General features: G+C 41.3%; 1 protein-coding gene and 1 pseudogene across 4 annotated transcripts in view; one reads left to right on the top strand and one right to left on the bottom strand.

Moving 5' to 3' along the window:
* The window catches only part of CUL1 (cullin 1), a 120,991-nt gene that overhangs the window by 70,615 nt on the left and 35,802 nt on the right, over positions 1 to 14,574 (bottom strand). For all 4 annotated transcript variants that reach the window (XM_057504864.1, XM_036915389.2, XM_036915390.2 and 1 more), the window contains one exon: positions 4,837 to 5,136. In XM_057504864.1, the coding sequence (XP_057360847.1) occupies positions 4,837 to 4,976 (140 nt within the window). In that variant the 5' untranslated portion in view covers positions 4,977 to 5,136. The remainder of the gene's footprint in view (positions 1 to 4,836; positions 5,137 to 14,574) is intronic.
* On the top strand, positions 12,378 to 13,924 carry LOC118927319 (60S ribosomal protein L17-like; annotated as a pseudogene).

Raw genomic sequence — 14,574 nt, 5'->3', positions numbered from 1 at the left:
TAAATTTCTCTCCAGAAAGATCACAGCGAACTAACACCTCCACTTGACCTCAAGAACTCCAGCTCCCTCCATGTGCCAGCACTGGCTCTCATCACTTAGTCAAAGCTGTTTCCAACAAGACAGGTTACAAATTCTTTTAATTCTTCATTTTTAAAATAATTATGAGATAACATTTTCCCATATGCCTACTGACCATTTATATTTCTTCTTTCTATGAGCCAGTTATATGGCCTTGAAGACCTTATTCTAAAAGTATAAATACCTATGTGAGAATGGTAGGTGACATTTGCAAAAAATAAACACTTTTATATGTTTAGGTTTATTTGAGCATTAGGTGAACAAAATCAGTAAGACTCCCGAAAAATACAGTACAAGATGAAAAAAGTCCAAGTACATTCACTGAGCTAAATGATTATTCCAAAATGGACATGGATTGTCACTAATCTATTGTGAAAACAATTCGTTACTCTGCTCAATCTGCTGCTCTATGAGGCTGAGTTTCTTCTACTAAAGGCAGAATTGTGTGGAGGGCAGGCCAAGAAGGAAGGCTGCTTCGTGGCACTCCCCTTGCACTGCCAGCTCCCACAGGGAAGCAGGCAAGGGGCAAACGGTCAACCCGAGAAGGCCAGCGGCAGCCGTGACCCGGCTGAGCAGCCAGCAGGTGCTGAACAGCAGCAGGACCAGCACGTCCTGGCGTGTTATCCCTGCAAAGCACATGCTGCAGGCTGCCAAGACTGCAGCAGATTCACTCAGGGCGATCACCCCTGTGATCCTGAATCGTGTCACAGAACTTCAGGACAGAGATTAATATGAAGTCTGAATATGCTCATAACTTACTGACAGGTAAGCAGCCAAGACTAAGAAATATGAACGTGATCCTTAGTGTACTGGCTGGGGATAAAGAAGACTGAAAAAAACAGGCTAAGAAAACAGAATAAACAAATTCAGCTCACAGCACCACAGAGAAAAAAAAACTTCAAAGTTTATGAGAACTTATGCAGGTAGACAGAAAAAAAAAGAGAAAGACATGACATGGAAGTTTAAATTGATTCCAAGGGAAGATAAAATTATGATTTTAGGAGTATAATGAACACAGAAAAAAAAAGAATTTTGCCCTGGAAGTGAGGGTTAGGTAGATCTGGGGCCTAGCAAAAACAGAAACTTCAACTGACGGCCCAATGTTTACGGCAGGCACCCTCACAGTCTTCGGTATTCCCCGCACAAACGTCCGCCCTCTAGTCAGGAGCCACTCCTCTGAGCTAAGGGGCTCACCTGAAGCATAATAACACCAGTAAGCTGAGTAAGTAACTGTGTTACCTATCTCAAGTTCAAAAGAAACACAACCTACTATTATTCACCCATATGCACAGACGACTACTACTACATTTTACTGCCATTATAAAAACAATTGTATTTTAACTATGTATGTGAGACATCACAGAAAATTAGCACTAGACAGGAGCACAGACAAGCAGTGGGGAGGACTTATGGCTAAAAATTTACAAGAAAAATGAAGCCTTTGAGAAGTGGCTGGAAACGAAGTCAACTGAACCAGAGGCCTTCTGACCGCAGATACTCTGGGACTCCCTGCCACCCTTCCTTTCTCAAAATACCCTTCCTTTGCCATTTTGAGTTGAAAAATAAAGAAAAATGTTTACGCTGCATAGTAAAGCAACCATAAGTGCCAGATGTTCCTAAAGACTCTAAGAATGTTTTCATATCCAGAAGTTGAGTTTACTGTTTCTAGAAAACATGTCACATATGTTTCCCCCAGGACAACAAAGGGTAAAAATCCCATTAGTGTTAGCCACGAGCTAGAGTCAGGAAGGAAAAGGACCCCTCCTTGTTCTCTCAACCAGCTTCCCCTCTCCAACCCATTCTCCTTCGCCAACTACTGATCCAGCTTGCCTGACTTTGAAGTGTGACAGTGAGATGCAGGCTGCCCCTTCTTCCTGGGATCCAAAGCACCTCCTGAACTGAAACAAAGTCTTACAATCTCAAGCATTAGATGTCACTGCACCCAGTAGGAGATTAATTTAAAAGGCAATTCAGTAAGTGGTTACATGGGAGACCGAACACACACCTGAGAGAGACAGCTTTGAGAAAAATGCTGTGTCATGCAAATCGAGGCTGGGACAGAAGCACTGAGACGGGGTGCAGGGGTGCAGAGTATCAAGCAGCACTGTGTGTTATCTTGAATGACTTAAATGCAAGTGAAGATATGCTCCCAAAAATTGTGTCAGATGGCTCAAAAGTTCTTTCTAGGTATGACAATAACATTTATTCACCGTGCAGGTGAAGGGGAAGTATAATTCTAGACTTTAGAGTTACTAATAAATACAAGCAGACATTCTACTGTTTCAGTTTTATTCTGAAAGTCAACATATTAAGAGTTTATCAAAACACTCCATTTGGGAACTTCATAAAGAAAATATAAAAAAGTACTTTGAGAAATGTGATTCATTCAAATACAAAATTGGAAGGCAATATAGTGGATAAATGCAGTTTCTAGTGTCAGACTACTGAGAATGTCAGTTCAGGCATCACCACTCGTCAGTGGCTGCTATAATCATTGGGCGAGTTACCAGTTTCGACACCAAGGAGGGTTACTACCACCAACCTCAGGGGTAATGTAAGCTTCAAGGAAGATGTAGATCACTTTTAGCACAATGCCCATCACATAGTATGCAAACTATAGCTATTATTTCATAAATATCTAAAAACTTAAGATATTTCAGTTCACATTCTCCACTCTTAATGAATGTATGAAGCTATCTTTTCAGACAAAACTGGAAGGAAAAGAATATACTCAATTGAAGACAAGCATTCCTAAAAAAATTTAAATTGCAGGTATCAGCAACTATACATTTTTATTATTTGTGGAGTAAAAGAACTCACTAGTTGCTGCAAGTAGACAGACTCTACATTCTCAGAGTTCTAAGAGCAAAACACTCTGTTGGACAAAGGACCAATCTGATTTAGCCAAAACTTCCACATAAGAAATTCTATAGAAACAAATCAGCAACTAAACCTCCTTGTCCTCCACACTGGTGCTCCCCTGGTTTTCCTGCATACCAGAAATCTAAGTGCCTCATCTCACCGATGGAATCGACACCTTCAGTTTTATTACATAAGAGAATTAAAAAAAAAAAATTGTCATACCTAGTAAGCCACAATCCTCTTAAGTGGATAAGGGCCTCTCGTTTGTCAAAGATTCTATCTCCTTTAAAAAGTGTTCTATATATCACTTAAGACCCAGCAATTCCACTCCTACGTATATACTCAAGAGAACTGAATACACATGTCCACAGAGAAACTCATACACGACGTTCATTACAGCATTGTTCATAATAGCCAAGGAGTGTAAACAACCCAGATGTCCACCACTGATGAATAGATAAGCAAAATGCAGTACATTCATACAATTCACCCACAAAAAGGAAGGATGTACTGACACATGCTACAAGGATGAAGCCTGAAAATCTCATGCTAAATGTTAAGAAGCCAGGCACAAAAGGCCACACATTGTGTGATTCAACTCATGTAAAATATCCAGAATAGGCAAATTCATAGAGACAGAAAGGAGATTAGTGGGTGCAAGGGACTGGAGGGGAAGAGGATAGAGAGGGACTGTTCATGGGCACATGGTTTCTTTTGGAGGGATAAAAATGTTCTGAAATTAGAGAGGGACTGTGGTTGCGAAACTCTGAATATACTACTAAAAATTAAAAACTTCGTTGCACGCTTTAAAAAAGGGTGAGTTTTAGAGTATGTGAGTTAGACCTCAAACTGTTTTTTAGAAAGTATTCTACAGTGCAAACATATATACACATATCAGTATGGTACACAGACCTACAATAAATTTTAAGGCAAAGGAATACATGTAGCTTCATATCTGTGTTAATCATGTTAATTTCTTTGAAGATTCTAAAATATTAGCACAGTTAAGGGCGTCCTGGAATAACACATAACCAAGATTGACAATCACTGACACAAAGATACAAACTTAAATCTCCATTGAACTAGCAACTTTAAACTACGAGAACCAGCAAGTCAGTAGCAATCTGTTCTCTAAATGAATTGGCTTAAATTTAAATTTCTTATATTTAAATGAATCCAGAAATTCTAAAAGCTAAACAAGTGTATAAAACAGAGAACAGGAGCTACATCTTTTTACACGTTCACAACCTTTGTAGGATGGACAGACCTTTGCACACATCAGGGCCATAATAAATAAATGAAACACTTTTTTAATACCATGTTTACAAAACAGGGCCATAACAAGTAAACCTTTTTGCTCTATGTGATAACCCTTACACAAGGGTCAGTAAATTTTTCCCATAAAAGCTACAGTGTAGATATCTATGGCTTTGGGAATTACACCATTTCTGTGTAAATTACCCCCACTCTGCCTCTAAAGCCTAAAGGCAGCCCCAATCTAGAAAGCTCCCCGGCTTTACCCAGAGCTGTCCAACACCACACCTTTCTGTAATGATAGCAGCAGTCCATCACCTGAGTACTGAGCACTTGAAATACAGCTACCGTAACTTAGCGACTGAAGTTTTAATTACTTTAATGATATCACATGTAAATAGCCACATGTGGCTAGTGGCTACTGTATTGAACAACACTGCTTCAGACTACTGACTAACCAGTTTCACCTCTTCCCGAAAAACTAGAAAGTGAGTTAATTTTTAAAGCTAGAAAAGAACTGTGATTCTATCACAAGAAGAAATGGCAGGAGAAAATGATGCAAAATTTCTAACAATTCACAGATCATGCTAGTAAATAATCAAAATTCTAAGCAAATTAAGCTCGGCTCAGGCAGTAGGATACGTGTAGAGTTCCATGTATCTGGATTTTGCCATACTCTGTCTGGTGTACACTTGCTGGATCCCAGCTCTCAAGTCGTCCCAGATCTGGTCAAGGCCAATCTGCTTCAGTCCATGGGGATTCTGACTTCTGTTTGATGACATTGTGGTAATATTCTGAAGTTGTCCAGTGCAGTAATCCTTAGTTAAGGTACAGCTAATACGCCATTAGACGAAAATACACAGTATCATTCCAAATTTATTCACAGCAGCGCAGAAAGGATGTCCTTTAAATGTAGCGAGTGAAATCTCATTGCAGGCAAACCTAAAGAAGAAATAAAGGGACTTAATTATTTCCCAACATCCTGGGTTGGGGAATAATAAGGGTCCTGCCACACACCAACAGAAATATTCAGTCTGAAAGTATTAGCAGGTACCACTACAACCCAGAGATTATTCCTCCTCTTACATGGCAACACACTCATATTATATGATCTGTGTACAGAAATATGCTTAGACATTTAGTTCAAAATCATGACTACTAGTGCTTGCTCAAAGGAAAAGCTGGGCAAAACTTTGCACAAGCACAACTACAGTAAAAAAAACAAAGGAAATTCCCAGGAGGAACACAAAATAGCTAATAAGTAGGAAAAAACATTCAATTTCACTGTCTGTGAACTTTAGTATTTTTTCACTTAGCATTTGACAAATGCAAATGTTGGTAAGGTGCAAGGTGAAGGGAAATAGTCATTCCCTTTTTAGAAAGGAGTTTTCAATAAGATAAAAATTCTAAATGTACTCTGAATTCAGAGACCTGGGTTTGAAGCTCAGCTGCACACCTACTAGGCATCTGATCTTGGAGGAAATTACTGGACTTCTCACTTCTCTAAGCCTCAATTTTCTAATCTGCAAAATGGAGGCCAATAATTTTCCTCAAATAGTTATTGTGAAGTTTAAATAAAATAATGTGTGTAAAACATTTTATGTGAAGTAAATGCTTAACAAAAACTATGGCCATTATTTCTAAGTGTATGAAATTTTCTACTGCAAAATACATTTATAATGTTTCAGGATCTTGGGTCCATAGATAAGACCTTATAGGTGTTCAATACTGTATTAAATCAGTACTTTGCAACATGCAGTTTTATAGACATACTTTAAGGATCATCTATGTACATCACCTCAATATATGGAGGTTTTCAAACAAGCACTTCTATTGTGAATTAAGAAACAATGAATTATTTTAATGGCCCCATAAAATAAACATTGTTGGGAGGTAAATGGAATCTCGAGCAGTAAGAATGGATTGCCAAAGCCTACCAGTAAGAGTAAATTCGAGTTCAGCAAGTAATTCCAAGCATCCTGCACTGTCAAAAGCTTCACGCAGCTCTCTGAAGGCTAAGGCACATTCAAGGACAACATTGGTCATGCCTGTGGATCAAGTCTGAACTAATGGACCAAAAGCATCTCTAACCTTTATACTCTAAGCTAAGGGATTTAATATTTGATGAAACCACACCATCATTCCTGATCCTGAAAGTATTTTATGTCATTCATTCAAATATGTTCAAATGCAGAAAAGTATCAAACATGTGAATTCCCTCAAGCTGTACAGAAACTAACAATTCAGCCTTGGAAGGATCATATGAACAACACTTGACAGTCATCAGGGTGTTTTACACTGGGAGTACCATCTGAAAGCATCACCTATTTAAACCCACACTGCCTGCCCAGGCACTTATTTAATTTTCCCCTAAGGAGGAAATTATCACTTAAATCCCTAGACTCATGGATCAGTTAATGCTATCTCAGGAAGTTCTCTCATACCCACGTAGATGTTCTTTCACTCTTTTTTCTTTCCCTTCTCTTTGACCTCGTGCCAGCAATGGAGAAGTATGTTCTATTCTTCCCACTGTTACCCTTTCCTCACTTTATCATTCCAGTGGGCACCATATAAAAGTAGCTTCAACTACAATGGACACAGCAACCATCACAGCAAACTTTCTTTCTTCAAACCTCCATATATCCATGACCACAAATGCATCTTGCCAGCCCCGATTTCTTCTCTGAACTCCAGAGGGCCTAGTTCATATCTTCCCCTAGAGGTTTCAAATCCAATGGGTCTACAGCTGAACTTCAGACCTGTCCCCAGCTCCATATGTCCACAAGTCAAAAACTTGGGAATAACTCTAGCACCTCATTCTTTACCTTCCACATTCAACTGCTACTGACTTTAACCTTCAAGATCATCTCAGACCACTGACTTATCTGTAGCTCTCAGCAAACATCGTCGTCATCTCTGACCTGGACCACTGGTTTAGTCTAGCCAAGACCCCCTCAGCTTCCCATCCATTTGGATCAGTCCTCCATCTATTCTTCACACAGCAGTTGAGTCTGAAACTGTAAATCTTACTAGGCTGGCATCCTGAGAGCAATGGGGAGCCCAGGCAGAGTCTGCAGCCCTTTAGTCCTGACTGTGGTATGATCACATCTGTTATAAAACTCTCCCCTTCATGCCCTTGGGTCCAGCCACACAGACCGCTCCCTCCTCTCTGGGACATGCCAGTCTCCTCTGCACTTTGCACTTGCTGCAGGCTTCTACTTGGAAAGCTTCCCTTCTTCACTGAGTTGTGTCTCGGCCATACTTTCAGTTGGGGAAGACTTACTAGGGAGGTCCCAGGAGAGGTTCAACCTGTTTCACAGGACTTTCCCTTCTGAATTCCTCAAGGTGGGAATCCCACTGCTGTGCCTTTACTGTCACTCTCTCACTTCTTGGGTGACAAGGATCCATGGGCGCAGAGACTGTCTCTTTTGCTCACCATAAAAATATTTTTTTCCCCAAGCACAGTAGTTTAATAAGGCAAAAGTACACACGTACAGAACACAGGCATGCTCGAGAGGTGAGCAAGGGAGTTTAGTAAAGCAAAGTACACACTCCAGGAGGGAGTGCAGGCACGCTCCAGAGATGAGCAGCCTCACCACAAAACCCTGAGAACTGAGTTCAGAGCTGGGACCTGGCTCAATCAATGTTTTGCATGAATAACTTAAGGAACAGACTGAGGAACTGAAAGGCTGTATGTTTTTAAAGGATTTAGAAATAAAGGAATACCAGTATCATCAAGCATCTGAACTTGACCCAAATCCCTCTCGAGGATCTCCACAAAATTCTATCTTATTTCTTCTGAACTTTTTCCTTTCAATGCCAGATTTTAGGTAAAATGTATTTCTTGCTGTTTCATTTAGAACTGCTTTCTATTCTGGTCATTGCAAATGTATACATATTTTAACATAGTATTTAAACAGACTTATGAGAGTTAAATAAATAGTAATGGCCACTAAATTTCTATAACAAATATTTAGTAGGTGACTATCATGTGCCAGGCACTGTCCAAGCCCTGGTTATATACTTTTTTTTATTAAGGTATCATTGATATACACTTTTACAAAGGTTTCACAAGAAAAACAATGTGGTTATTACATTCACCCTTATTATCGAGTTCCCCCCCCACATACCCCATTGCAGTCCCTGTCCATCAGTGTAGTAAGATGCCACAGAGTCCCTACTTGTCTTCTCTGAGCTAAACTGCCTTCCCCGTGACCCCATACACACCATGTGCACCAATCATGATACCCCACAATCCCCTTCTCCCCCCTTTGGTAACCGCTAGTCCCGTCTTGGAGTCTGTGAGTCTGCTGCTGTTTTGTTCCTTCAGTTTTGCTTCGTTGTTATACTCCACAAATGAGGGAAATCATTTGGTACTTGTCTTTCTCTGCCTGACTTATTTCACTGAGCATAATACCCTCTAGCTCCATCGCTGTTGTTGCAAATGGTAGGATTTGTTTCTTTCTTATGGCTGAATAGTGTTCCATTGTCCTGGTTAAATACTATTAATAGTAAATCAAAACAGACAGTCTAATTTCTTAACATTACTACTGTGGAATATAGCACCTTTTTCCCTAAGAAGCTAACCCATAAACTTTTGGCATATAATATACTCATAAACTGGAAAATTTATGTACCATGCATTTGTATACCAGACACATTTCCTCCTAAGAGCCAATTACAATACCATTAGAGGTTAACCTTAAAGACATTTCTGGCCCTTCTTTTTACAGATGAAGAAACTGGTTTAAGGAAGCAATCAAACCTGATCAAGATTACAGTGCCAGAAAGTGGAAGGTCCACAAGCTAAAGATCTGGATTTTCAAGCCAGCATTCCCTAGTACTCTAGTCTGAACTTCAGGTTCTTTCATTTTTAAGGTCAGGCCACTAAAAGAGCAATGTGGTGGGGAGCCAGATTCACCAATTATCTATTTATCTTAGGAACCCAAACAGCTCCATTTAAAACAGCTGAACAGCTGACAGTTTGAAAAAGCTAACAATTCAAATATTTGAAATTAAAGAAAGCTGAATTTTAAAAAAGCTTAATTAACACTTTTTTAAACTAACAAAAACACTGCAAATGCTAAAAAAGCAGAAAGGATAACGTCAATCTATCACCTACCCTCTGGCAAAGATAAAATACACCAAATAAAGTGGCCAATGTGAATTTTCCTACATCTCTACTCCCAGTTCAGCATCAGCACCCAAATGTGTTCTTTCCATGTTTTCTCTTCCTCCTTTACTTCTGATTCCAGTTATGAGTTTCACTCTATCAAGACTCAATGATACGCTGAGATCAAATACAACCTTTTAGGGTTAAAATCTCAAGTTCACTGTACGTTTTGGGTCTGTGCAGAGCATGCCACTCAGCCATTCTGTTCCCACTTTATGTGCTTTACTGCTTCTCTCAAACCCATTCCCCTTTCCTGTCGTGTCCACCGAGGACCCAAAATCCACACTGTTGATCTGAGGTTCTCACAAATTCACGTGCTTACCTATTTAAGTGAGAAGTTTAAAGAGGATAACCTCATCTCATGTTGTAAATATCACCTCAAGAGCCTCACACCTATATACATAAACATTTATTATTAGTATTACAGCAAAGAAATCTAAAATTACATTTAAAAGGCAATGTTGTAAGTAAGCACATCAGGAAAATGCCTTAAAGCAAGCATATCGGATGACAGGCTGACAGCCCAGCCACCTGCTGGTCTCAGGCTGGCCTCACTGGAGCAGATGCTGGCAGAGTCTAGGTGGAAATATTCCCTGGATATGAACCTGTGTGATGAGGGGAGGATGCAGAGGCGAACCGAGACGTGGCCCCACAAAGCCGACAGGGAGCTCGGCACCAAGCACCACACAGCGTTTCCAGGCCACCAAGCCAGGCCTTTGTGCCGCCACCTGGCTGGTGACTGCAAGCGGACTGGATCCTGGGGGAGCTGATGGCAGGAGGCTGCCTGCTGCCCAGACTTCCCACGTGGGAGACGAGTCCCTTCCTGACAGGCATCTGTATGGGGCACCTCTGTATCCACCGGACTGCCCCAACAGGCACAAGCTGCTCTGGTGACCGATGCCTCCACTTCAGGGCACATGCATGCATGTACGTGCACCTGTGTGCAAGTTTAATCTGTGCAGCACTCAAGGTGTCTGAGGAATTAAACTGTAAAACTGCATAGAGTAATAAAATATAATAAAGGTGCCCATAAAATATCGGCTTATCTGTCAATCTTGAATTTTTATAATTATACCTTCTATATCATAACCAGGTGTAGATTTCATAAAAAGAGCACTTCAAATGGTTTTTAGGTAAGGGGTAAAAATATTTTCCCAATAAAACACTTCAGTTAGCCAAAAAATTTAGTGGTCCACAAAGTTGGTAGATATTAAAAACACAAAAGATTAAACAAAACATATACTTAGAAAAGTAGGTAGTTTTCAAAAATACTCTGGTATAGTGGACCCTGGGCATCACAGGGTTTACTAATTGTGGTTGTGACTATCCAGAAGTTAACACGGACATTTTCAGACACAGACTCTGCAGATTTGCACAGGACACCAAGGCACAGAATATAACCAGTCAAGGCCGGGAGCCCGTGGCAAAGCCAGTTATACATCCACACACCAGCCGCTGCCTCATGAAACTGGAACAAATATCACCACCTGCAGACACACACTACAATACCTCATTTTCATCTGTCCCCAGGAAAATAACATGATATGATGGAATGCAAGAATCAAACCAAACAGGTGTAATGGAGACAGGAGGTTGAATAGTTAAGGACTTGTCCCTGAGAAAAGACTGTGTTGTTCCAAAGGGATACAAAAGCCAATAGAATCAATATTAAACAAGCTTTCTAACAATTCAAACTGTGAACTAATCAAACATTCTATTTCTCAAGATTAATGGTCCGTAAGATTCCTTCACTGAGTAGAAATGTGAACTAAACCTCCAAGAATCCTGAAAAATACATCTTCTCTGATATTAGTAACTCAGTTTCATTAGTAATGAAAGGGCTTTTTAAAACTAGCACTTAATAACAGTCTTTCACTAAACACTAATTGGAACATCAGCTGAAGGGAACATCCAGAGAATTTAGGAAATGCTGGCTTCAGTCAAAGTAAATATTTTGTTTGCTGCAAGACTTCAGAGGCCTCAACAAGTGAACAGTCTTACAAACCTGTCAGGAAAACAATATAAAGCATCTCCCACTCAAACTGACTTGGCTGCAGAGTATTTTTTCCTGAATGTATGTCAGAACTGGTTTTTTCAAGAAACCCTTTTTTCAAGAAACAACATAGCTTAAAAAATAAAATAGAATAAAATAAAATAAACCTATGCTGATCCCTGAGGATTCCTAACTCTCCAGAGATCAACTACACACTGTTCTGCAACTTTTTTCACTTAATAATGAGGTTATACCTAACTTCAGTTAATGAAATACACCTCACTGTTTTTGTGAGCTAATTAATAGCCTACTGTTCATAAAACTAGTCAGTACCCTACTAAAGAGCTTCTAGGTGTTATCTTTTACATAATACTGCAACAAGCAGCCCAGACTTCTAAGGATTTTTCTTCTGCTGACTTGTGTATGATAAATACTTCTATGGGGTTGAGGTATGGCTATGGAACCATCTACTTAGCACAGAACACATGGAGGAGGCACAGGCTGGTGGGGCGTGGTGGCTTTGAGGTGCCTGCAAACTGCTTTTGGACACTGAGCTGTGGCAGCATCATCTCTGACAGGCACTACTTGAGTCTGGAACCAGAGTTAACCAGAGAAATTGCAGAAAGAGATGGGCCAAAATTGAGTCCTAAGGAATATTCAGAAACCGACTGGATGGTGGGAAGCCACAGAGTTTGTACTGCAAAGTTACAGCCACTATGAGAGGACCCGAGTCCTAGAGGCCTCAGGGGCCCCATCGTGCCATTTACTTCTCTAGGGTCTTGGATAAATGAGTTAGTATCATAGGGGTCAGGATTAAATGAGGCCACACAGTGTAATAAATGCTATTAATTATTCTGCCCTTAGTTTTATTTTAGTCACTGGTGACATCGGCAAGGAAAATCTCACTGTGGTTTTGAGGGTAGAAATCACACTGGACCAGCTTGGGAAAGACAGAAACGCAGACTATTGTCAGGAACTTTGGCTGTGAAGGAGTGAAGAAAGCTGGAAGGGGACGCGATGTCCAAGAAGAGTGAGGGACAGCAGGCCAGGAGGTAGCGGCTGCCGCCCCTTAGGTGGTTGCACCTGGCCTGGGCCAGGCCTGAGCATGGGGCTCCGGGCACCGAGAGGCCGGTCCGCACACAGGGTGAATCCCCTACAAGACTGGGTGTTGGGGAGTGGGGAGATTTTGCTGCTGGGGCTGCAATGGCCAGTGAATTTCTGAGGTCTGGAGGTGAGTGGGATGAGCAGGGCCCCCAAAATCGGCCTTGGCCACACCTGTGAACTTGGCGCCCACTGTCAACCCGGCGGCTTGCTACGTGGGAGAAAATCATCAGCCGTGGGGCCTCCTGGGTCATCTTCAGGGAGAGCAGGAGGCTGCAGCAGAGTTTCCTAAGGCGCGGAGTCCCAGGAGCCCCCAGCGAGCCCTGGGGAGGGCCGGGCTTGGGCCTCGGGTGGCAGCGCTGGGTCTGGACCACGGGCCGCTTCTCCACCACACCTCTAAGCAGTCAAACTTCCTCGTTCTCCTAATTATTAGTCCCCTAATGATGCCTAAACATGAACAGATAGGAATATAAATTAAGACTGGAAGGAACATAACTACATCCCTACTCCGGCGTGAAACCCACAAATTTTAAAGTAACAATAGAACTGTGTCCCCTCCTCAATTTCACCTTAAATACTCCAAAAACCCAGATGCCACTTTTGCCTCTTAAAACAGTCTTGATATTTACCTGTTTCTATAAATTAAGACTAAACACATCTAGTGGATGCGGTTGCAGAAGTCAGTACTGAGGACAGTTAAATAAAAGCAAGATAATTCAAATCAGAGTTTTAACAGGAATGCAGGAAATAGTGTTAAAAAAGAAATCTACAGCTGCTTGTTATTTTACTTTTGAAAAATGTAAGAAGATAAAAAAAGCCCGACTTAAAATGTTACAGTATTTTCTTAAAAAAAAGTCCATATTAGAGTTAATGAAAAATAGTTAAAATTCACTATTAAAAATTAAAACAAGCTCTTCTCTCCTAAGGGTCCTGAGATGGTCTTTGAAATTGGTTTGCTATTTACTCAACCCAGAAAACCTCACAAAATCATGCAAATCAGGAGTTTCAAATCTTCGTGTGTACTTAAGAACACTCGTGAAATTGCCCCGGCATCTGAAAAGCCCCAAGTATCTGCAGGATGTCCCTGTGTAGAAGCACATTGTGCCATTCCAGCCTGCCAATAGTGCAGCTGGGTAGGGGTGGACAGTGAGAATGGACACAGGGTCGGTGGCCCAAAAAGAGTGAATTTTTACCACATGTGCTTAAAAATAGAGAGTAATGAGGAACTTAACGGTATAGACATAGATTCTCTCTGGTCACTGAGCACTTCCAAGTGAAAAATGCCCCCAAGATTTGGCACAGAACTTAGAAGCTCATGGTTGGATTAACCCAGATGTGGCTCTCCCAACACACTGAGGTTGATGGGCCTTACTGAAAAAGAATAGACTGTTCCTAAACCAGAAGAGGAGGTTGCACAGAAGGAAAAGATATCCCAGAAGAAAGTCAAGAAAAAAAAAACTTAAGGTCTGGGAATAAATGCAGCATAAAATAAATGCAAATAGGGGGCGGAAGATGGCGGCGTGAGTAGAGCAGCGGAAATCTCCTCCCAAAACAACATATATCTATGAAAATATAACAAAGACAACCCTTCCTAGAATAAAGACCAGAGGACACAGGACAATATCCAGACCACATCCACACCTGAGAGAACCCAGCGCCTCGCGAAGGGGGTAAGACACAAGCCCCGGCCCCGCGGGAGCCGAGCGCCCCTCCCCCCAGTTCCCGGCGGGAGAAGAGCAGGCAGAGCGGGAGGGAGACGGAGCCCAGGGCTGCCGAACACCCAGCCCCAGCCATCCGGGCCAGAGTGCAGGGCCCTCGATACTGGGAAAACAGGGCAGCAAGAACAGTGAGCAGGCACTGGAGGCTGGGCGACAGAGGACATAAGAAAAGCGCGCGACCATTTTTTTTTTTTTTTTTGCTTTTTTGCTGCTTTGTTTTGGCGAGCGCTTTTTGGAAGTCTTAAAGGGACAGGGACCCCAATATTAGGGAAACAGGGCAGAAAGACCGGTGAGCAGAGGCCTGAGGCTGGCACCGGAGAATAAAGAAAAACGAACGACCACCTTTTTTTTTTTAATTAAAAAAAATTTTTTTTTTTTTTAATTAAAAAAATTTT

Source organism: Manis pentadactyla, chromosome 7 (assembly GCF_030020395.1).
Source record: "Manis pentadactyla isolate mManPen7 chromosome 7, mManPen7.hap1, whole genome shotgun sequence".
In the NCBI taxonomy this organism is placed as follows: Eukaryota; Metazoa; Chordata; class Mammalia; order Pholidota; family Manidae; genus Manis; species Manis pentadactyla.
Note: the sequence above shows the minus strand (reverse complement) of the source record. Positions and strands in the feature narration are given on the sequence as shown.